Source organism: Myotis myotis, unplaced genomic scaffold (assembly GCF_014108235.1).
Source record: "Myotis myotis isolate mMyoMyo1 unplaced genomic scaffold, mMyoMyo1.p scaffold_m19_p_2, whole genome shotgun sequence".
NCBI classification, from domain to species: Eukaryota; Metazoa; Chordata; class Mammalia; order Chiroptera; family Vespertilionidae; genus Myotis; species Myotis myotis.
The window spans coordinates 161,970,696-161,995,218 of record NW_023416324.1 but is presented as its reverse complement, the minus strand read 5'-3'; the positions used below and the strand labels follow the sequence as shown (position 1 = coordinate 161,995,218).

The window sequence follows — 24,523 nt, the reverse complement described above, 5'->3', positions numbered from 1 at the left end:
TTCCTCTTCCTCTTCTTAAAGTATACTCTTCAACGTTTCATGTAACATTGGTTTGGTGGTGATGAACTCCTTTAGCTTTTCCTTGTCTGTGAAGCTCTTTATCCGATCTTCAATTCTAAATGATAACTTTGCTGAGTAATCTTGGTTGGTAGGTCCTTGCTATTCATCAAGTTGAGTATTTCTTGCCACTCCCTTCTGGCCTGCAAAGTTTCTGTTGAGAAATCAGGTGGCAGTTGTATGGGTACTCACTTGTAGGTAACTAACTGCTTTTCTCTTGCTGTTTTTAAAATTCTCTCTTTGTCTTTAACCCTTGGTAATTTATTTATAATGTGTTTTAGAGTGGGTCTCTTTGAGTTCCTCTTGTTTGGGATTCTCTGCATTTCTTAGACTTGTAAGTCTATTTCTTTCATCAGGTAGGGGAAATTTTCTGTCATTATTTCTTCAAATAGGTTTTTAATATCTTGCTCTCTCTCTCTTCTCCTTCTGGAACTGCCATGATGCAAATGTTGTTACCCTTGAAGTTGTCCCAGAGGCTCCTTACACTGTCTTCATATTTTTGGAGCTACTATGAGCATTCATATGTAAATCATAGGTGTACATATCTCCAGGATAAATGCCCTGTCGTACTCCTACCACCAGATATAGTCTAGTCACTCCTAATATTTTGGTATACGTACTACTGTGCTTTTTTTGATATGTACACCATGCATAGGATCATGTTTTTTATCCACTCTTTTTACTTACCAGCATATTTTGAACTTTTTACCAACTCTTTATTCTTCTAATACATACTTTAAAAATGTCTGTTTGATAATCCATAATTGAATCCTGTTCCTCCTAACAGATAATGATACATTTCAGTTGATTCTGAGAATGAATTACAAAAAGTTGAAATATGCCAGATGGGCAGGATTTAGGATTTGTGTAATATTGCTTTATACTAGAACATAGCAGGCATGAAAAAATATATTCCTTCTTACTTATGCATTCCTGCTGGAAGGACAGAGTGGTAAAGGACATGTCTTGGGATTATTAATATACAATTTTGAATTAAAGAAAGGATTTTGATCTAGAAGAATATAATCCAATTCCCCAAAAGTGTGAAAACATAAGCTACCAGACCTTTCATCATTTCTAGATTGTGTGTTAAATAAAGCCTTTAAAAATAGATATTCAACATATTAATGATTTTCTTCTTTTATTTACTCATTCACTTGGAAGTAACAAATAACTTGATTTTATAGTAACTTTTTTTGTTAACTCAAAACAAAAAATTGAGTTTTGAGTTTTCTTCAATTGTTAGTAACAGTTTAGATTCTGTAGCCTGTGTAAACTCCCTAGTGTTTTGTAGCAATCAAAGTACATATTTCATTTGTTATAAATGCTCATTTTCAGGATTTCTCTTCACTTTACTGTCTAAATCAGTCACCCAAATTCAGTGGCTCTACATTTTCAACAGTACTTTAAAGGTCAACTTTTAAATGTCTATAGTGTACTCATTAGAATTTTGTTTTGTAATAGATTAGAAATTTGAAATAAAATTAATATTTCAGTTTCTTAGTCTTATTAGCCACATGCCACATGTAATTAGTGGCTTCTGTAGTGGACAGCAAAGATAAAAGACATTTTTGTCATCATTAAAAGCTTTCTTGGATAGCATTGTGTTGAAAAGCTTCTCAACTCAGAAATTAAATTTATTTCAGAAATTTGAAAAAAAGTATTTGATTTATTCTTTTTATTCTTATCATATCCATTCAAGGGGAATTGGAAAATCATAACTCTTTATGGTCTTTGTTTTTCCAGTTTGATGGCAGGCATGTTGAAGAGTAAAGGCGTGTTTGTATTGATAAAGTGAACAGATTGAATTCATAATGATTTATGCCATGTGTGTTAGTAAACTATTGTATCACTTTAGCATAGATATTTTATAAATTAGGAGCTATAAAAAATCATGTTTTAGTTATATTGCTATAATAAAATATAAAGTATTTCAGGTACTTATAAGTCCTGAAGAATGTACTTCAGTGTTCATGTAGCATTTTATTTTAGTCACAGATTTCTGCGCTTTAAATAGGAAGAATAAAATTGTAGGCATACTTCCATGCATTTTATATGTATGATTATTTTGTTTGATGGTCTAAGAAACTCAGTATATATATTTGGCCATTTGTATGAGGCCACTATTTTGTTTTTAAGGTTTAAATTTCCTTAAATTTTGCCATTAGTTTAAGGAGGATGGTATAAATATTTTCCCAAATACCTCTCTCCAGTTTATAAAAACCTAATATGGTGATGCTAGGAATTTGAGTATATATTTATAATGGATAGCTATTTTCCTCCTATTTAAAAAAAATAATTTTACCTATTTCAGTGATTTTAAGATACTTATGTTTGCCACATATTTTGTACTCTGGTTTATTGCAGAGTTAGACTGCATCTTTTGGTTACATATAATCTTTCACAGTCATCCTGGAAGGTGACAAATCTGTTTGCTTTTGTATTTTTCTGCTTAAGTAGTCATTGGTAGGATATATTTCTTCCTCTTTTTGTTTTTTTGGCAAATTCCTTACTTGTTATTCCCATTACATTATACTGTATAATTTTTCAACAGTGTTTTTTATTAGTTGTATCCAGTTCTTATTATTGCATTTCTGTTAAAGTTCATGTGAGGGATTCAGAAGTAGTTTTGTTATGTTCGTTATCTACTGGGTTCTTGTCTTTTTATTTTATTTCATTTTTTAATCTTTATTGTTCAGATTATTACAGTTGTTCCTCTTTTCCCCCCATAGCTCCCCTCCACATGGTTCCCACCCCATCCCCTGCCCTAACCCCCCCCCCCGACACACACACTGTCCTCGTCCAAAGGTGTACGATTTTTGTCGTCTCTTCCCGCACCCCCCACACCCCCTTTTCCCTGAGAATTGTCAGTCCACTCCCTTTCTATGCCCCTGATTCTATTCTATTCACCAGTTTATTCTGTTCGTCAGATTTTTTTATTCACTTGATTTTTAGATTCACTTGTTGATAGATATGCATTTATTGTCACTTTGTTGTTCATAATTTTTATCTTTACCTTTTTCTTCTTCTTCCTCTTCTTAAAGAATACCCTTCAGCATTTCATATAATATTGGTTTGGCGGTGATGAACTCCTTTACCTTGTTCTTATCTGTGAAGCTCTTTATTTGACCTTCAATTCTAAATGATAGCTTTGCTGGGTAGAGTAATCTTGGTTGTAGGTTCTTGGCATTCATCACTTTTAATATTTCTTGCCACTCCCTTCTGGCCTGCATAGTTTCTGTTGAGAAATCAGCTGAGACAGTCGTATAGGTACTCCCTTGTAGGTAACTGTTTTTCTTTTGCTGCTTTTAATATTCTCTCTTTTTCTTTTGCCCTTGGCATTTTAATTATGATGTGTCTTGGATTCCTTTTGTTTGGGGTTCTCTGTGCTTCCTGGACTTGTAAGTCTATTTCTTTCACCAGGTAGGGGAAGTTTTCTGTCATTATTTCTTCAAATACGTTTTCAATATCTTGCTCTCTCTCTTCTTCTGGCATCCCCATAATTCGGATGTTGGTACGCTTGAAGTTGTCCCCGAGGCTCCTTACACTATCTTCATATTTTTGGATTCTTTTTTCTTTTTGTTTTTCCGGTTGGGTGTTTTTTGCTTCTTAGTATTTCAAATCTTTGACTTGATTCTTGGATTCTCTAGTCTGCTATTGGATCTCTGTATATTATTCTTTATTTCAGTCAGTGTATGCTTAATTTCTAATTGGTCCTTTTTCATATCCTTGAGGGTCTCACTATATTTCTTGGAGGTTTCTAGAAGATTCTTGAGTAATCTTATAACTGTGGTTTTGAACTCTATATCCAGTAGTTTGCTTTCCTCCATTTCTGTCATTTGTGACCTGTTTCTTTGTCTCCACATTTTTTATGCTTCCCTGTGTTGATAGAGTGGCTTTGTGTGCTAGGTGTCCCAGTGGCTCAGCCTCCCTAGTTACCTGAGTTGGACACTCTTGGTGCACCCCTTTGTGGCCTGTGTGTACAGTCTTGTTGTAGTTAAGCCTTGATTGCTGTTGGTATCACTGGAAGGAATTGACCTCCAGACCAATTGGCTGTGAGGACCAGTTGTGTCTACAATGGGAGAACTTCTGTGCTGGAGACACTCTTATGGGGCAACACTTGCTTCAGTGGGGCTTTGGCACTCACTGAGTCTGCGCCCTGAGTGTGTCTTTTATGGATGTGGATAGTTGTAATCTGCATGGTCTCACTCTGACCACTAGGTACACTGGATCTTGGATCTCCAAGGAGGTGCAAAGTCAGCTACTGCCTGAGGCCACCCAGCAGGAGCTACAGAGAGATCTGCAGATTCCTCCTCTTTGTTTGGGGTTTGGAGGTGCCCAGGTGAGGCACAGCTGTGAAGCAGTGCAAGCTGCTGACTAGCCTTAGGCCTTCTTTTGGAAGCTCGGGGGGGTTCTCCGTCCCAGCTGCAGTTTGACAGGTTTTTAGGTGGAAGAAGGCCAGGCTATTCATATGCAAAAGCCTCTGTGCACAGCTTGGGTGGGGTTGTAAATTGGGTAGGGCGGGGTCTCAGGGAATCATCAGGGTGGAGCTAACCACAATAGCTGCCAGTCTGCTCTGCCTCGGAGAGGTCCCAGGGTCTCTGTGTCCCCCAGCCCTGTGATGGAACAATGACCGCAGCATGCACCTCTGCGAGAAAGCCGCCCTCACGTTCTGGCCTGATGCCATATGAGTCTGGGTCCCCAGATTCTTGCCTGTAACTGGAGTTCAGAGCAGCCGGGAGCTTGTATCTCCCCTCCCGATTGAAAAAGCCATCAGCGTACCCAGATGCCAGCCCCTTTCATGCACGCCTTCGTACCTCCACATTTCACCCCTCTGCACCTCTCACGGGACTCAATGTGCTTTTCTCTTTCCTTCTAGTTGTCGAATTTCCACTCAGCCAGCCTTTTCATGGTTCTGGCTGATACTTGTTTTGTCTTTTAGTTGTAGTTTTAATGTGGTTGTGTGCGGCAGCAAGTTCAGGTGTTTACCTATGCTGCCATCTTGGTTGTCTGGGTTCTTGTCTTTTTATGTGATTGCACTGGGTTTTATTGGGGTTGTATGTATAAGAAGTGCTTTCTCCTCAACCCCACCCATTCAAATATTTTATACTACAGAATACTCTTTGGATATCATTTCAAAAATAGATTTATTGGTTGAACTCATTTTTAGGTGAATAGGTGGTAATTTATATCAATTCCATTTTTGTGTTGTTTTTAAACAAGATTTTATTCACATGCTATATGATTCTTAGAACTTGGCCCTATTTGATAGGAACTAGTATTTGAACAGAAAACATGGAGTGGGTAATCTTGCTTTTAGTTTTTCCTGCTGAGAGTCATGTTATATTGCTTGTTATTGATTTCAACTGACCTGGTAAGATGAATCAAGGCATCTCTTCTAGTGGATTATTTTTGGGAGCTAAAATAGACGAGAACAGTCTGTTTTTCAGTATCCTCCCATGCTCTTAAATTGTTTGACTCAATTTATTTTATCTTTTCTCTTTAGATGGACATAAATTGTTAATGGAAGATTTCTTTCTTGGTAAACAATAACATAGCCAGTTTCCTAACACTTAATATTGTTCTGTCTGATCTCTGTCTAATTAATTGATCTGGAATAGTGAGACAGTAGTACTGAATTAGAGTTATACTCTCTGATTTAGGTGAGTAGTGCACAAATGGAAACCATTATGGACAAGGCTCTGAAAGGGTCAGCCTGGCTAGCTTAGTCTTAGAGATGTCTACTTTGCTTTTTCATAATTGTGTGATGTAATTTATTATAAAGTACTACATAGTCATTGTAAAAATTAGTACAGAAGAGAACAAAGTCAAAGTTTCTTGTTTTCAACACTTGCCTACTCTAATTCAAAGTGATAACTATTAATATTGATAGCCTTCTGGAAATTTTAATTTATAAACAAACATACAGAGTAGAATGTGTGTGTGTTTCTGTATAATTTATAATTATAATATATATGTTATGAAAACAACACATATATTTTGTTTCACATAAATTAGATAATGCTATTTGTATTTTTTGTTAGTTTTTTAAAAAATACATTTTTATTGATTTCATAGAGGAAGGGAGAGGAAGAGAGAGCGAGAGAGAGAGAGAAACATCAATGATGAGAGAGAATTGATCAGCTGCCTCCTGCATGCCCCACACAGGATCAAGCATGCAACATGGACATATGCCCTGACTGGGAATCCAACCATGACCTCCTGGTTCATAGGTTGACACTCAACCACTGAGCCATGCTGGCCAGGCTATTTGTATGGTTTTGAAATTTGCATTATTTAATAACATAGAAATTTCCATGTTATTTATATAAACTGGCTTACTTATTTTAACATCTGATTTAATGGTATACCTTATTTAATTTAACTACTCCCCTATTGATGGATATTTACATTATTACTAGATTTCTTTGAATGAAATAATGGTGAAAGGATCATGCTTGTATGTATAGATAAAAGACATAGATTTCTTTATATACAAGCATGTTCCTTGTATATATATCTGTATATAGTTGCACTATTTCTCTAGGCCAGTGATTTTCAACTGGTGTGCTGCAGAATTTTAGTAATTAGTTTTTGTGTGCTATGTGATGGAAAGGTTTCAAAAATCTCTGCTCTAGGTGTATGTCTTTAAGTGAAATATAACATTCAAACAGAAAAGGACACAAATTGTAAGTTATGAATTTTCTCAAAAGTGAACATCCTTTTGTAACCACTACCCAGGTTAAGATATAGAATATTATCAGTATCCCAGAGGCCTTCCCCACCCCCTTCTATTCCTCTTACAATCCTCCTGTAATTCTTAAAGATAACCATTGTCCTAATACTTTTATCATGGTCCATTAGTTTTACCTGATTTATTTTTTTAATCCTCACCTGAGGAGTGAACATATTTTTCCCATTGATTTTTACAGAGTAGAAGCAGGGGTGGAGAGGAGGGGGGAGAGAGAGAGAGAGAGTGAGAGCAAGAGGGAGAAGAGAGAGATTAGTTGTCTCCCTCCCCAACCAGAGCTGGGGAACAAACCTGCAACCCAGGTATATGCCCTTGACTGGGAATTGAACCCAAGACCCTCTGGTTCGCAGACCAACGCACTAACCAGTGAGTTCACCAGCCAGGGCAGTTTTACCTGATTTTAAATTCAGTGTAAATAGATTCATTAACTCTCTACTTTAGTATCTGCTGTTGTTGTTTTGCATTGTTTATGAGATACATTCACATTATTGCATGTAGCAGTAGTTTATTCGCATTTCTGTATAATCATCAGTTGATAAAAATATATCAAGATGTGTTCATTCTAGTGTAGATATTTAGATTGTTTCAAGATGTTGACTGTTATGAAAAGTGCTGCTGTGGGTATTCTTGGATGTGTCTTGGTGCATGTATGGAGTCATTTCTGTTGGTTATATACTTAGGATTGAATATGCTGGGTGTGTATATGGTCATCTGTAGTAGATATTATCAGAAGTTTTTCTAAGTGGTTTTGCCAATTCATACTAATTGCTCCATGTTCTTGAAAATTGGTATTGTCAGTGCTTTTAATTTTAGCCATTTTGGTGGTTTGGTAGTAGTATTGCAATGTCGTTTTAGGTTGCATTTTACTGATAACTAATGTAATCAAGTACCTTTTCGTGTTTACTGGCAATTTGGATATTGTTTTTTTTTTGTAAGGTACAAACTTACCTTTGCTTATTTTTCTGTTAGGTTTCTTTCTCTTACAGATTTGTGATAAGAGTTCTTTATCCATTTTTTAGTTATATATGTTTAAATATATATGTATGTGTGTGTGTGTGTGTGTAAGCTATCTTTTCTACTCTGATTTGCCTTTTTACTCTTTCAATAAACAGAAGTTAATGTTAATAAAGTTCAGTTTACCAGGTATAAGTCTTTTTCTATTGGTTGGTGTTTAAGAATTCTCTGCCTATCCCATCGTCATTAAGATATTTTCCTTTGTTAACTTCTAGAAGCTTTTATGATTTTTTTTCCCTTTCATTTAGGTGAATAGTCTATTTGGAATTGATTTTTGCTAATGTGAGATAGGAATCAAGATTTACTTGATTGCCCCCCTCCCCCATTCATTCATAGAAATTTTTTGTTTTATTTTTCTTCCTAATGTTGCAGTTTTTAAAACAACTCAGTATATTAAAATAATGATAAGTATGTTTTTAAATTAATGGTAGGGATTTATATTAAGACTGAACTTAATACTTTTTTAAGATTATGAAGTAACACATACTTGTTTGAGAAAATGCTAAAAAATTTGAAAACTCTAGAGAAGATAAAAATTGCTGTGATTTTACTATAACTTTTCATTGTTAGCATTTTAGTGTTTCCTTTTTATTTTTTGTGATGTATTTGTGTATTTGTATAAAATTTGCTACTTGCATATGTATTTGTGTTTGTATAAAATTGTAAAAGTCTATATGTTCATAACTTAACCTTAAAGCATGAATATTTCACTGTCATCAGTGTTATTCAGAAGTAAGTTTTCTAACTGCATAATGTCATATAGCTATAGTGTAATTTATTTCACTGATTATTATTGAAAACTAGACTTAGTAGACTATTTGCACTTTAAAAGTTATATAAATAATGTGATGTTATATGTAAACATTGTTGTCATGTGATTATTTCTTCAATATACATTTTTAAAAAAATACATATTTTTATTGATTTCAGAGAGGAAGGGAGAGGGGGAGAGAGAGGTAGAAACATCAGTGATAAGAGCGAATCACCGATAGGCCGCCCCCTGCACACCCCCAATCCAAGGATCCAGCCCGCAACCTGGGCATGTGCCCTCGACCAGAAGTGAACCTGGGACCCCTCAGTCCGCAGGCCGACACTCCATGCACTGAGCTAAGATTTTTTAAGGCTGTAGGTTTATATTGGCCAGTTTGTAGGTGAGAGAAGTTGACCATTTCTCCCTTTGGTAGAGTATGAAACTCCAAACTTAATGTCTTTATAAATGATCTAGAGTAGGAAATGTGAAATATAATTTCTATAATTTGTATGATGTTGAGGAAAACAACTGGAGTTGGTTTGGGGGGAAATGTAGAAGAAAAATAAAAGTTGTCTTTAGATAGGAGACTGGGGTAATATAGCTTATTGAAAGACGAGGAATTTGGATGGATGTTCTAATGTGAAAGGAAAGATTATTTTTGGCAATATTGAGTTTTAGAAAATAGAATGCTTAAGTGATGTTTTATAGAAATTGGTATCCCTTTTTGTATCTAAGGAATTACTCATCTGTAATTGCATAATCTTATCTAATAAAAAAGAAAAATGTAAACTGACCATCACTTCGTGATGCACACAGCCAATCAGGAGCGAGTATGCAAATTAACCTGACAAAGATGGTGGCAGCCCCAACCCCCAGCTGCTCTGGGCCTCTGGGCAGCGCACCTCCTCAGGGCCTCCCTGCCGCGCTCCACACCTGTCAACTGTCCTTGCCGCCTCCCTATGGTCCAGCCTCCGGCCTCAGAGGCAATCTTCTGGTGCCTGAGGTCGTAGCTCCCAGTGTCTGGTGTCTCCCTCTACCCCACCTCTTCCCTGCTGCTCTGGTAAACAAAACCCTAGCGTTGGAGCAACCCCGTGGGCACAGATGCGCATAGGAGCTCACTTGGTGCACAGTTAGCGTGCCCCGGGCCAGCCAAGGGGCGATGGTGGCAGCCATGGCGGCAGCGGCAGGCGGCTCAGCTTTGTTTTGAATAGATGAAAGAGGCCACCTACACAGTAACCCAAATTATCAGATCTCCCTCCTCCCTATCTCGCCAAATCAAGAGGGGAGGATGGGCGGGCAGGAGGGGGAGGGTGGAAGAGGAAGAGGATGAGGAAGGGGGCCAGTTGCATCCCACTTTCACAATGGGAAAGTGAAACGCATTAGCACACCCAACCTCTCCAGTCCTCCCGCCTCTGCCGCCACTCTACAGGCTGCCAGAGCGAGCCCGCTGTGTGCAGGCAGCCAGGGGAAAGAAGGCCTATTCTTGCATGAATATTTATGCATCGGGCGTCTAGTAATTAATAACCATAAATATTTGAGTAGAATTTGGAAGTTTTTAAGATGCTCTTGATGTAATCTCATTTGATATTTTGATGTGTATGAGTTGGATATCACTACTGCCACTAATTAATAGATGAGGAAATGATAATGATAATAAGTGGCATCAAGAATCTACTATGTACTGCTGTGTACTAAAGTTGTTGCTTTATGTATGTAATCTCTTAACTCTATAGAAATTCCATGAGGATTATTTCCTCCATATTACAGGTGAAAAAAGTTTCAAATGGTTAAAATTTAGTTGATCAGCTTTCCTGCTAATATTACTATTTGGAATTAGATTGCATTTCCTGTAACTCCACCCTGTGCTTTTCTTTCTTTGCCATACTACTTCTGGAAGCCAAGTTTACCCAGATAATAATTGGAAGAGGTGGGATTAAAACTCAAGTGTTATGCTTCATGTAAATATTATTGGTGTTTTGTCTACTTTACTCTTTTAAAAATTATTTTCTTTTCCTTTAGTAGTAGATGTTATAGAACCACTAGAAATTTTTTGCACATTCTGGCAAACTATAGTTTACATGTGGAAAAATAAAATATGTTCATGCAAAAGTCATTTTTAAATAAGTTTGAATAATTTAGATTTATTAATGGAAATAACACCAGGTTAAATGATATACAGTCTTGGTTTAAAGTCCTAGTTTTGAAACTTAATAGTTTGGGTAAGACACTTAACTCCCTGAAGTTTTAGTTTTCTTGTTGACAACATAAGGATAAAAAGGAATTCACAGATCACAATCGTCTGAATCTGAGTTGCTGGATTTGGAAGATTTGTTTAAATTTTGGTTTCCCCTCTTAAAGGGATTTTAGACAAGTAACCTAACCTTTGTGAGCCTTAGTTTTCTTATTTTTAGGATGAGATGAAAAGAACTAACCTCATAGTGTTATTGTAGGATTACATGCAATAGAGTGCAGTCTAGAAACCATGGACCTCGCCCCCAACTTTCCCAACCATTGTCTTCTAGTAACTGGAGCAGTGTTTGGCACATAGTAAATGTTAGATATGTCTGAGTTTATTATTCTGAGGAATCACAAATTTGTAGAATACCATATAAATATTGAATATTTTAAAAACAGCTTTATTGAGGTATAATTTATACACAAAAGTCTGCACATATTTAATATATACAATTTGGTAAGTTTGGGGTGCTAAATATTTTTGTAGCTAGAAAAAAATTGTAGTACAGAGTTCACATAAACCCATCACCCAGCTTCCTCTAATATTAAAGCTTATTCAACCATAGTATAGTTATCAAAACCAGGAACTTAATGCTGGTAAAATGCTATTCACTAGTAGTTTTACAAATCTTATTTATATTTGTTTTTCCCTTAGTGGCCTTTTCCTAAACCAGGATTCAATTCAGAATTCCACATTTCATTTAGTTGTTGTATCTTCTTAAGTCTCCTTTATTTTATAGCATTGCTCAGTCTTTCCTTATCTTTTATGATCTTGACACTTGATGAATATTAGTTGTTTTGTAGAATTTCTCAGTTTGAATTTGTCTGATGCTTTCTCATGATTAGCTTGAGGCTCTACATTTTTTGTCAGTCCCACAGAAGTGATGTTGTGTTCCCAGTGCCTCATATCAGGTAGTACAAAAAGTGGGTATGTCTTATTACCAGTGATATTAACTGTGATTCTTTATTAAGGTGATACCTGCCAGTTTTCCCCACTAAAGTCACTAGTTTTCCCTTTGTAATTGACAGATATCTTGGAGGAGGTACTTTGAATCTGTTTAAATATTCTGATTTTCTTCAAATTTGTACCTACTGATTTTAGCATCCATTGGTGGACCCTACTGGCTATTATTAATGTGTTTGCTTAATTATGATTTGTATTTTTCTCATTTCTTCTGTATTTTGTTAATTGTAGGGCCCCTTTCTCCCATTTATTTTCCCAATTTATATCAGAACTAGAGGCTCAGTGCACGAAATTTGTGCATTCAGGATAGGGGGGTGTCCCTCAGCCCAGCCTGTGCCCTCTCGCAGTTCAGGAGCCCTCGGGGGATGTCTGACTGATGGCTTAGGCCCGCTCCCACTGGGAGCGTTAGTCGGACATCCCCCGAGGGCTCCCGGACTGCGAGAGAGGCTCCCGCCACCGCCGCTGCACTCAGCAGCCATGAACCTGGCTTCTGGCTGAGCGCCACTCCCCCTGTGGGAGTGCACTGACCAGGGGGCAGCTCCTATATTGAGCATCTGTCCCCTGGTGGTCAGTGTGCATCATAGCAATCGGTCGTTCTGCCGTTTGGTCGATTTGCATATTAGCCTTTTATTATATAGAATAGGATGGCTATCCATTGTTTTCTGTGACTTATAACCCAATACTTGCCGGAAGCCGGTCCATACTTGCTGTTTCAAAGGACCTGGAGAACCTAGACAGAACTTAGAAGAAGACAGAACCTAGGCACAGAACCTACACAGAACGTTCTCTAGAGACAGAAGAACTTCGCTGGAGAGAACATGGCAAAAGATCCTGGACAGAAACGCCTCAGAACCTAGAGACAGAACCAAGCGAGAGAACATGGCAAAAGATCCTGGACTGAACCTGACTACAGAAATTGGCAAGAGAACCTGACTAGAACCTGGTAACTGAACCTGGCTGGAGAACCTGGACAGAACCTGGCTGGAGAACCTAGCGAGGGAACATGGCTACAGAACCTGGCTGGAGAACCTGGAGAATCTGGCTGGAGAACCTAGCAAGAGAACATGGACACAGAACCTGGCTGGAGATCCTAACCAGAACTTCGCTGGAGATCCTGACCAGAACCTGGCTAGAGATCCTGGCTAGGCTGCTGATCAACTGAACGCTGTCTCCGTGTCATTCCTTCTTCGCCGACTCCGTCCACGCCTTTGGGGACCCCTGGACCTGCTGGGGTTGGACCCCGGCAAATACTGACATTATTTATTTTGTTGCTCAAATTGTACCAGCCTTGCCCATTAGGAGCTCTTTTTGCTTTGTGTCCTTTGACATGTGCTGGTCTTGTTTCAGTCATTTTCACTTCTGGCACCACAAGATGTCCCAAGGTTGTCTTATATTTTCCCCTGCCCAACTTTGGAGTCAGTCACTTCAAGGAACCCCAGTTCTTTTATTTGGATCATGGTATTTAGAAACTAAAGTTTTGAGTGCTAGGTGTGTTGAATGTCATTGCTCCTTGGTGATCTCAGCAGACAGTGTTAGGAAATACATGTATGTCTGCTAACCCCCCACATCTATAGTAATTTCATTATGTTGCTGGGGCCCTGGCATCTGTATTAAAAAAGATTGAATGGAGAAGAAGCAGGGAATGCAGAATATAGTTAAGTATCTAGGTCAGTGGTCCTCAAAATTTCTGGTCTCCTTTACTCTTGAAAAATGCTAAGGATTCCTAACAGCTCTTGCTTATGTTGGTTATATATCAATATTTGCTATTTTAGAAATTAAAACTGAGAAATTTAAAATTTTACTTACTAATTTATAAACAACAGGTCCTCTTATATGTTAACATATAACATTTTAAATGAAACCTAACCCTATTTTTTTAAGACAAAATTTAGCATTTGTTTTACAAATCTTCTTATTGTCTGGCTTATTAAGAGAACTGGATTCTCAAATTTGCTAATTCATTTCATCTCTGGTGACAGCACATGTTAGTTAGCTTCTGCAAAATACCTCTGTATGCTTGTGAGAGGAGAGTGAAAAAACAGCAACACAAAAACAGGTATTATGAAAATCTTTTTTGATCTTGTGGACCACCTGAAAGTGTGTCAGATACCTTCAGGAGTCCCTGGACCACATTTGTGAACCACTGGTATAGATTTACTGAAACTCTTACAAAATAGAGGTGGGATAACAGATATTCTAGAGGGATGAATCCAGAACAACTGCCATGAGAGCAGGAGAGAACTTAAATCATGATGTTAGGAAGTTGGGAATAGAATTTCCCAGTGAGATAGGTAGGACTGGGATGGGCAGCACTATTTCAGGTAGGATAAATTGATCACTCTGTCTGCTTTATCTTATAACTAGAGGCCCGGTGCATGAATTTGTGCACCAGTGGGGTCCCTCAGCCTGGTCTGTGGGATTGGGCCAGAACCGGCTCTCTGATATCCTGAGGGGTCCTGGATTGCGAGAGGGCGCAGGCCAGGCTGAGGGACCCCACTGGTACACGATCGGGGCCAGGGAGGGATGTGGGAGGTTGGCCAGCCGGGAAGGATTGCGGGAGGGCTCCAAGGCATGTCTAGCCTGTCTCGCTCAGTTCTGATCGGCCAGACCCCAGCAGCAAGCTAACCTACCAGACGGAGTATTTGCCCCCGGTGGTCAGTGCACGTCATAGTGAGCAGTTGAGCGGTCTTAGCATATCATTAGCATATTACGCTTTGATTGGTTGAATGGCCTACTGGATGACCGGACACTTAGCATATTAGGCTTTTATTATATAGGATTATCTAAATTATAAGATGCTGGTATAACAAGCCAAATGCAAATTTATAGTGAGAAATATCATAAGGAAGTAGACTAGAATGTTTTTTTGAATTGTAGACCCCTTAACCTTTTCGTTATTGAAAGATAGTTGTGGACTTTCTCAAACTCTGATAAATGTAGTTCCTTTCAAACTTGTGCATGCAATCATAGGTTAGTCCAGTGATGGTGAACCTTTTGAGCTCGGCGTGTCAGCATTTTGAAAAACCCTAACTTAACTCTGGTGCCGTGTCACATATAGAAATTTTTTTATATTTGCAACCATAGTAAAACAAAGACTTATATTTTTGATATTATTTTATATATTTAAATGCCATTTAACAAAGAAAAATCAACCAAAAAAATGAGTTCACGTGCCACCTCTGACACACGTGTCATAGGTTCGCCATCACTAGGTTAGTTGGAAGGGAGGGTTATGGTTCATGATTCACACAAAGGACTGTCCATCAGTCTGCTACTGCCTATCCCCACCCGGTTCTGTGGCTTGGTGAGCTTTGAATCAGAAATCTTCCTGTTGGCTGGTTACCCCTAACTCTTCTTGCCAAAACCATTCTGCAAACACACACACACACACACACACACACACACACACACACACACACAGTTATATGCTTAATCTTAAATTTCTTCTTTTTTGGACTCCATGAATACTCCCAAATATTGCTAACATTCTTTCTTTAGAGAGCATGTTTGTAGTAAAATTAATTGTGTAATACTAGTATCTTTTTTTTTATGTTTTAACACTTGCTCTATTTGTGGTCACCTTGATTCAACTTGTTTCCTAGGCAGTGTTTTGAAACAAATTCCTCCTAGTGATAGTTAAACACATCCTTTTTTTATTTGGCTATGTAGTACTTTTACTCTTAGAATAAATTTGGGAGCAGTATTTTTGTCTGCGTGCTTACTAGAGATACTTCTTTCAAAAAGTTTGGCCATATGAAGAAGGAAGTTGTTAGAAGAATTTTGGAGATTTTTTTTATAGGGGAAGTTTAAGTGTGCTTTTAGGCAGAGAAGTAGCTGGTGGAGTAAGAGATTATTTTGGAGAGAGTGAAGCAGCAGAGCTTTGGAGATGGGTAGGAATGGAATCATAGCACAGAGTAAAGAGGAAAGCACAAAGATACCATGACTTTTTACTCAAATAGGGACAGGAAGATGAATGAGAATACCAAAAATTAAAATTGAAAATTGAAAGGAGAGTAGAGTTGGTTAAGGACAGATACTTCTGTCAAATGTCCTAGGTCTTTTCTATAAAGTACATCATAAAGAATCTTGAAAGCTGAGCTGTGAGTATATAATTATACCATGGGCAACAAGGAGTTATGGTAGATCCCTCATTGGGGAAATAACAAGAAAACAGTTTTATATTAATTTATTCATGGAAGAACATATTGGGGAGATGATAATACCCTAAAACATCAAGGCTGATAAGGTTAATTGAAATGAACTGGATGCTGGTGCATATGAATGTAGGACATTGAGATTGAAGAGAAGGACCAGTTCATTTTAAGGAATCACCTTCTTTTTTGGGAGTTGAGTAGACCAAAATTTGTAAACAAAATGAAATATTTATTCATTACCTACTGGGTCTGTTAACATTATTTTAGGTACAATTACATTTGTTGTATCACTTTTTAACATTGAGTCTGGAAGAAAGAAGTCGAGGAGAATAGCAGGTTTGGAAGCAAAATATAAATGAGAGATATACATGATAAACTTGTAATTCTCCTTAAGTCCTGTGCTTCATCCATGAAGCCTTTTGCAGTTATATCAAATCTGATTAATTTGTCACTTTCATTCCTGCCCTTATACCCTGTTCCATTCATTTAGGTTGAGCCCAACATATGCTGTCTTGAATTTGTTTGTTTGTTTGTTTGTGTATTTATTTATTTATTTATTTATTTATGCTAATGCATCAAAAGTCCCCATTTACATGTGAAGACCTTTGAAAAGGAGACTATTTATTTATTTATTTAAAATTTTATTTTTCAATTATACTTTACATTATCTTTTTGTGTTAGTTTCAGATTACAGTGTAGTGGTTAGACAATCATATACTTTACAAGTGATCCCCTGGTATTTCAAGTACCCACCTGGCACCATACCTAGTTATTACAGTATTATTGATTATATTCCCTATGCTGCACTTTACATCATCCCCATTGATTATTTTGTAACTACCAATCTTCTTAATCCTTTCACCTTTTTACCCAGCCTCCGAATCCCTCTCCCCTCTTGCAGCCATTAGTCCGGTCTCTGTATCTATAAGTCTTTTCCTGTTTTGTTTGTTCCTTTATTTTGTTCTTTAGAGTCCACATATAAGTGAAATCATATGGCATTTGTCTTTCTCTGCCTGACTTATTTCACTTAGTATAATACTTTCTAGGTCCATCCATGCTGTCACGAATTGTAAGATTTCATTCTTTTTTTATGGCTAATATTCCATTGTATACATGTCCCACTCTTTTTATATCCACTCATCTGCTGATGGGTACTAGGGTTGCTTTTCCATATTTTTTTTTCCACATCTTGGCTACTGTAAATAATGCTGCAGTGAATATAGGGGTGCATATATACTTCCAAATTAGTGTTTTGGGTTTCTTTGGATATATGCTCAGAAGTGAAATCTCTGGGTCACAAGGCAGTTCCATTTTTAATTTTTGAGTACCCTCCACTGTTTTACATAGTGGCTGCACCAATCTGCATTCCCACCAACAGTTTCTCTTTTTCACCTCTTCACCAACACTTGTTTGTTGATTTGTAGATGATAGGTATTCTGTCAGGTATGAGATGATACCTGCTTGCGGTTTTAATTTGCATTTCTCTGATGATTAGTGACATTAAACATCTTTTCATATGTCTGTTGGCCATCTGTATGTCCTCTTTGGAGAAGTGTATATTCAGGTCCTCTGCCTCCTTTTTAATTGGATTGTTCGTTTGTTTGTTTTGAGGGGTTATATGAGTTTTTTATAAATAAGTTCTTTAAAAATAAGGGGTATTAGCCTGGTCAGTGTGGCTCAGTGGTTGAGCATTGACCTCTGACCCAGGTTGTGGGCTTGGTCTCCAGTGGGGGACGCATGCGAGGTAGCCAATTGGTGATGTTTTTATCTCTCTCTCCCTCTTCCTTTCTGTATGAAATCAATAAAATATATTTAAAAAATAAAGTTAAAATAAGGGTATTAACTGCTTATTGGATATATCATTGGCGAATATCTTTTTTCACTCAGTAGGTTGACTTTTCGTTTTGTTGATGAAGGAGACCTTATATTTAGAATCTGTTCTCAGTGTCTGGCATTATGCTCTACACATATTAGAATCTCAGTAAATTTAAAGCTTTTGTTGTGTTATTTTAGACTGAATTTTAGCATATGGCAGGCACTTACTGACTGTTGAATAAATAAGTAAAGCTGTTACGAAAAGTACCAAAAAGAATATCTTATTTTCAAATATCAAGATAATGTATAGGTTAATTTTTAAATTGAATTTATTGGGGTGACATTGGCAAATAAAATTATAAAGGTTTCAAGTACACAGTTCTGTAATACATCATCTGTATATTGTGTATTCACCAGCCCAAATCAAGTCTCCTTTTAGCACCATTTGTCACTCTCTTCTTTCCACCCCCACCCCCCCTGACTCCCCTTTCCCTCTGATAATCACGATATTGTTGTCTGTGTCTATGGGTGTTGTGTGTGTGTGTTTTGCTTAATCCCTTCACCTTTTTACCCAGCCCCGAAACCAAGACAGTTCTTTCTCTTCTTTTTCTTTTTTTTAAAATCAGAAATAGTGAAATAAGTCTTGAAAAAGAAAGAATTACTCTGTGTTCTGGGCTTGAGTTATTAGTATTAGAATTAAGGAAAAGAATTTTTCATACAGAGAAGTCTATTTATGTTTAAGGTTGGGAAAACATCAGAATAATTATGAGATATATTTTAGAACTAGCAAGAAAGAACCAGCTTTGACCATGGTAAGGGGTGAGGAAGTATTGATACTGTAGCACTCAAAGTTTTCTAAGGATGCCAGGGAAGAAGTTACATGAATGTAGAGGGAAGATATGACATGGGAGTCTTGCCTACCAGCTTCCCCACTCTCATAGTGGGAGACCCCGAGGGAGCTTCAGTCTGTGGGTGAGCCTTAGAGTTTAAGTGGAGAAATGTCTGGGTTTAGTCAAATCTTAGGAATGAAGGATGGGTAGGGTGTTTGTGACAGTGTTAATGGCAGCTCTGGTTTAGTAGTAAGAGCAGCATTGAAATTTACCCCTCAAAGGTAGGCATGAGGTTTCACATGGGTCTAGGTAAAATAGTAAAACAAGTAATGGGAAGAAACCAGCGGTTTTATTTTTGTTTTTATTTTAAAGTTAATTAATTATATTTTTAATCCTCACCTGAGAATATGTTTTTATTGATTTTAGAGAGAGAAGAAGAGAGAGGAGAGAGAAAAAAACATTGATGTCAGAGAAACATCCATCAGTTGCCCATCCCGTATGCGCCCCAGCCGGGAATTGAACCCGAGACCATTTGTGCATGGGATGGTGCTTCAACCAACTGAGCCACACCGACCAGGGCTATTTTTGTTTTTTAAGAAATTACCATACTTCCTAGTTTATTGTTTTCATGCTGCTTTAATATGTTTTGAAAATCTAGCAAACCAGTCTTTTCAAATATCACCCAGGTGTAGATGCTTGCTTTGATTAATTACATTTCATTTTACATAGGTGAAAAGTAACACTTTTCTTTTAAAGAGAACTTTATTTTCTTTTAAAGATAGTTCTCAAGAAAAGAGTAGGTAACTTATGGATGAATTAGTGTCTTTTTCGTTGTGCTTCTTCAGACTTTTTGTAACTCACTTTTTCTAGCTGTCTTATTATTATACCCATCACTTAAAGTTTTTGTATTTACTGACATCTTTTCTTTACACCTTAGACTGGACCATATACTTTAATGTGTAGTTGATTATGTTATATATAGAGGAGATTACTTTATTCTATTTATCAGCGATAGCCTGTTGGAGCATTCTAAAAATGTAACTTGCTATATGCCTATTAACATTCATAATGCTTTGATCCATTGATATATCTAGATTTGGGTCTGCTTTCACAATGTTAACAGTGTGCCTTGTATTTGAAAATGCAAGTACTACTTTCTATATATGTCAAAATAACTAATAGGCTCAGATACATTGTATTAATCTTGTTCACTGTATAAAGGCTCATCCTTGGTTTGTGAATAATTGGAATTTCAGAACTTATTTGTGCATTTACCTTATGCTCCACTTGATACTTTTTCTAAAAAGAGTTCCTGTTTCCCCTGTTTCTTATTGCCTCGTGCTGTATTTTCATGGTTTCTTTGCAATCTGTAAGCTGACAGAAGTGTTGGAACTACTTTAGTGCTACTGCAAAATAGGACAGAGCAGTTCAACAGATGCTTATAGATGGTCTGCCATCATTTCTCCTTGTCTCATATTTAGCCCAAGTTTGTCACTTTTAGTTCCCATCACTTCAGATGGTAATAACATGTTTGAATGTTCCAAATAATGATACCAAAAGAAGCTTTAAAAAAATGATCACTAGTATTCTATAACCTGATGGAATTATTGGCTGAATAATCATTTACATCATGTTTTTGTGCCAGGGTTCTCCTTGATTTGCGATTCTCATACTGCCTACATTCCAGGGATTTATGAAAGCTTTCAGTTCCTTATTTTATTAGTCTGAAATCCCTGGTTTATGTTGCATTTTCCTCATGAATCTCACACACTGTATCTTCCAACTTTACACAATAAATCTGTAAGATGTTTATAATCTTTTGCATCTTTTAAAGTGTATTTTATTTATTTAATATTAATGTTTTATTTAAATTCTTTGTTGTTTAAAGTATTATTACATATGTCTCCTTTTCCCCCATTGACCTCTCACCAGCCGTTCCCACCTCCCAGCACATGCCCTCACCCCCTTACTGTCTGTGTCCATTGGTTATGCTTATATGCATACATATAAGTCCTTTGATTGATCTCTTACCCCCCCTTTCCTCTGAGGTTGGACAGTCTGTTCGATGCTTCTATGTCTTTGGATCTGTTTTTGTTCAGCAGTTTATGTTGTTCAATATATTCCACAATGAGTGAGATCATGTGATATTTATCATTCTCTGACTGGCTTATTTTGCTTAGCATAATGCTCTCCAGGTCCATCCATGCTGTTGCAAATGGTAAGAGTTCCTTCTTTTTTATAGCGGCGTAGCATTCCATTGTGTAGATGTACCACAGTTTTTTAATCCACGCATCTGCTGATGGGCACTTAGGCTTTAAAGTGTATTTTTAAAAATGTAGTCATTAGCACATTTTACTTCCTGGATTATTATCAAGAATTTTTTTTAAAGCTTATGAACAACATAAATTTATTTCTCATGTTCTGGAGGCTGGAAGTTTTAGATCAGGATGCCTGCATGATAGGGCGAGGGGCCTCTTTCAGATGAATCTTCTGATGTCCTCACATGGTGCAAGGGTTCAGTGTTTTTTAAAATATGTAATCTTTAAAATTTTTAAATATTTTTATTGATTTCAGAGAGGAAGGGAAAGAAGGGGACAGGGTGGGGGGAGAGAGAGAGAGAGAGAGAGAAAGAGAGAAAGAGAAAGAGAGAGCGAAACAGAAACATCAATGATGAGAGAGAATCACTGATTGGCTCCTTTCTGCATGCTCCATATTGGGGATTGAGTCCGCAACCCAGGCATGTGCTGAGAATCAAACTGATCTCCTGGTTCCTAGGTTGACATGCAACCACTGAGCCACGCTGACTGGGCAAAGATCAAGCATTTTTAATATTTCACCTCATAGCTTCTTGAGTTGAAAGTTTTTTAGTTTTAAGATTCTTCTGTTTTCATTTCAAAGATAGATTGAAAATGTGGCAGTGGATGACTGAACACCATCAATTCCTTATGAGAATTGACACTACCATTAGTGACCTTAGGACCCTGTGTACATTAAAACCTCATATAAGGGACTAATTCAGGTGAGGGGTGTCTGTTAAAGCTGAAAGTCCATTCTGTATAATAAAAGGCTATTATGCAAATTGTACCTTCAACTGGGAGTTCGACCAGGGGGCGGGGCCGGCCAGCCAACAGCCTGCAACCCCTCCCCTGGCCAGCCCCACCCTGATCACACCCCCAATCGGGGTTGGGGCCGGCCAACCTCCCGCAGCCCCTCCCCCCAGCCGGCCCGGATCAATCAGCCCCGATTGGGGCTTGCTGGCCAGACCCCACCCTTGCACAAATTCGTGCGCCAGGCCTCTAGTTATATAATAAAGTATGTTTTCCAAATGGGTATATTAAAAATTTGACAAATTAGTTAATTTACCTGTTTTTACTTATGTGTCATTAAAATTAAGTATGTGTGAAAAAGTTTAATTTCACAGAAAAGTTTCCTGCATGTATTACAGTAATTTCAAATATATACTGACTAGGTCTGATAAGTGAGTCTACTCACCAGTCACTGTGAGTAAACACATGCACATGGCTAGGGTGTGGCTTAGCGTAGGCCAGAACATCATCCAGCACAAGCTAAAATTGCAGTAGGAAGTCACACCACTGCCACTCGAGATAACAGAACCAGTTACTACTTGAGAGTGGTGGGTGTGATCATCCACTACACATTGTTTATGAGCGGTGACTCTTGGATTTAATATATAGACTATAGTAGATATGTAATATTTATATCGGTAAAATTACTACAGTGCTTTTACTATAACATATGGCCTATCTGCTAAAGTTTGTTAAAAATAACAGTGACTTAATAACAAAAAAATAACCTGTTAATTATAAGCAAATCTTGGTTAAAAGCATTTTAAAATTAATAGGATGTTAATTTTCATCTATGACTTATGGACTGGAAATTTTGTCTGTTAAATCCAGAGTCCATTAAATCTAGGTTGACAAAATTGAGGGTTTACTGTATTCTTTTTTAGGACAAACAGCTCTTCATATCTGTGAAAACTGAGGTCTGAGGATAGATAATATTGTTGATATCTTAATTTTCTTGTAGTAGTTCTATATTTATTGTGTAGTTAACATCATGCCTTGCACATAGCAGGCAGCCTAAAACCATATGCAGTTCCATAAACATATTTGGTAATGGTTTATTGGAGAAGCCAGGAAAATACTGGTTAAAAGTATTGTGCTTAAAGGTAATTGGATTTTCATTATTTGTCTTACCTTTCTTTTGATGTGATTCCTTTAGAATTTTGTTGCTTTCCTGGTATTTTGTAAATTGAGAGACAGCCCATTGTGAAGTCAAAATACTCCTTTTATCGCTGACTATTTTGTTGATTTTTTTTTTTTGGATTTAACCTTTTTAGTGTGCTTTTAACTTTAACATCACTTTTCTTAAATGTGGGAATGAAATTGATGTTTCTGTTGACTTCCACTTTATTCTGGTAGGTCTTATAATCATCTTTTCCCAAGACTTCTTTATTATTTTTTTCCAGATAATTGTTTGTAAAATCTTAGTTTATATACTCACTCTTGATTCTTATTTTTCAGTTACCTATAAATGAATTCTTCAATGAGCTATTTACTTGAATACACTCATAGATTATCCAGGGAGCCATATTTATGTAGGGTTAGCAAAGGATTAAATACGCAGTGTTGTTTTGGTTGTGTTTTTTTGTGTGCGTCATAATGGACTTTATTTCTAAAATTGGCTTTCTTTTATTTAACAGATAAGTGTAAAGCAGGAAATTACTTTTACTGATGTATCTGAGCAACTGATGAGAGACAAAAAACAAATCAGAGAGCCAGTAGACTTACAGAAAAAGAAGAAACGGAAGCAGCGTTCTCCTGCAAAAGTAAGAATATATTAAGGTGGTGGTCCCTAACCTATTAATCCCAAACTGTTGGTTAATCATAGGGGCAGAAATATGACTGGTCTATAAGGCAGCTATACAAAGTATCATGTGGGTTAGTAAAGTTGGAATGTAGCATCAGCTTCACTAGGAGGAAGGGGTGCATGCCTGCATGGAGGTGGTGGGCCATTGCTTTAAATTTTTTCACTTTGCTTTCACTATGTCTTTTTTCTAAAAGCAAACTTCTTCCCCTTTGTCTCTCTCTTTAAAATCTGGCAGATGGTATGCAGTGGCCTGCTTTTCATTTATATTACTTTTACTTATTTTAATATTACAATTTTAGGAAAATTTAGTATCGATTTTTCATCAGAAAAAAGTTGTAAAATACCAGTATTAGAATAGAATGTAAGCCTAGCCAGTGTGGCTCAGTGGTTGAGCATTGACCTATAAACCAGGAGGTCACAGTTCGATTCCCAGTCAGGGCACAGGCACATGCCTGAGTTTTGGGCTCAATCCGAGTAGGGGGCCTGCAGGAGGCAGCCAATGAATGATTCTCTCTCATCATTGATGTTTCTCTCTCCCTCCCCCTCTTCTTTCCTCTCTGAAACCAATAAAAAGTATGTATATGAATAGAATGTAAGCTTCATAAGGACAGGGACTTCATTTTCTTCACAGGTATATCCCAAGAGCCTGGAATAGTAGGCACAATAAGATACTCAATAAATACTTTTTGGGTATACTTTCCTCATATAGTGAAGAAGGCTTTTTTAAAAAGATCATATTATAACATGACCTCTTTATTTTATTTTATTTTTATTTATTTATTTATTTATTTATTTATTTTTATTTTATTGATTTTTACAGAGAGAAAGGGACAGAGATAGAGAGTCAGAAACATCGATGAGAGAGAAACATTGATCAGTTGCCTCCCGCACACTCCCCACTGGGCATGTGCCCACAACCAAGGAACATGCCCCTGACAGGAATCGAACCCAGGACCCTTGAGTCCGCAGGCCAACGCTCTATCCACTGAGCCAAACGGGTCAGGGTGACCTCTTTATTTTTTGATGGCTAATTGTTTTTGCATATGTGCTTTAAATTATAAT

General features: G+C 37.2%; 1 protein-coding gene across 17 annotated transcripts in view; it reads left to right on the top strand.

The window, feature by feature from the left end:
* The window catches only part of ZNF148 (zinc finger protein 148), a 139,262-nt gene that overhangs the window by 79,454 nt on the left and 35,285 nt on the right, over positions 1–24,523 (top strand). For 15 of the 17 annotated variants that reach the window (XM_036352949.1, XM_036352946.1, XM_036352939.1 and 12 more), the window contains one exon: positions 23,295–23,420. In XM_036352949.1, the coding sequence (XP_036208842.1) occupies positions 23,295–23,420 (126 nt within the window). Of the gene's footprint in view, positions 1–21,482; positions 21,591–22,331; positions 22,761–23,294; positions 23,421–24,523 lie in introns of those variants that run through there. The other 2 variants (XM_036352951.1, XM_036352950.1) reach the window with 2 other exon arrangements.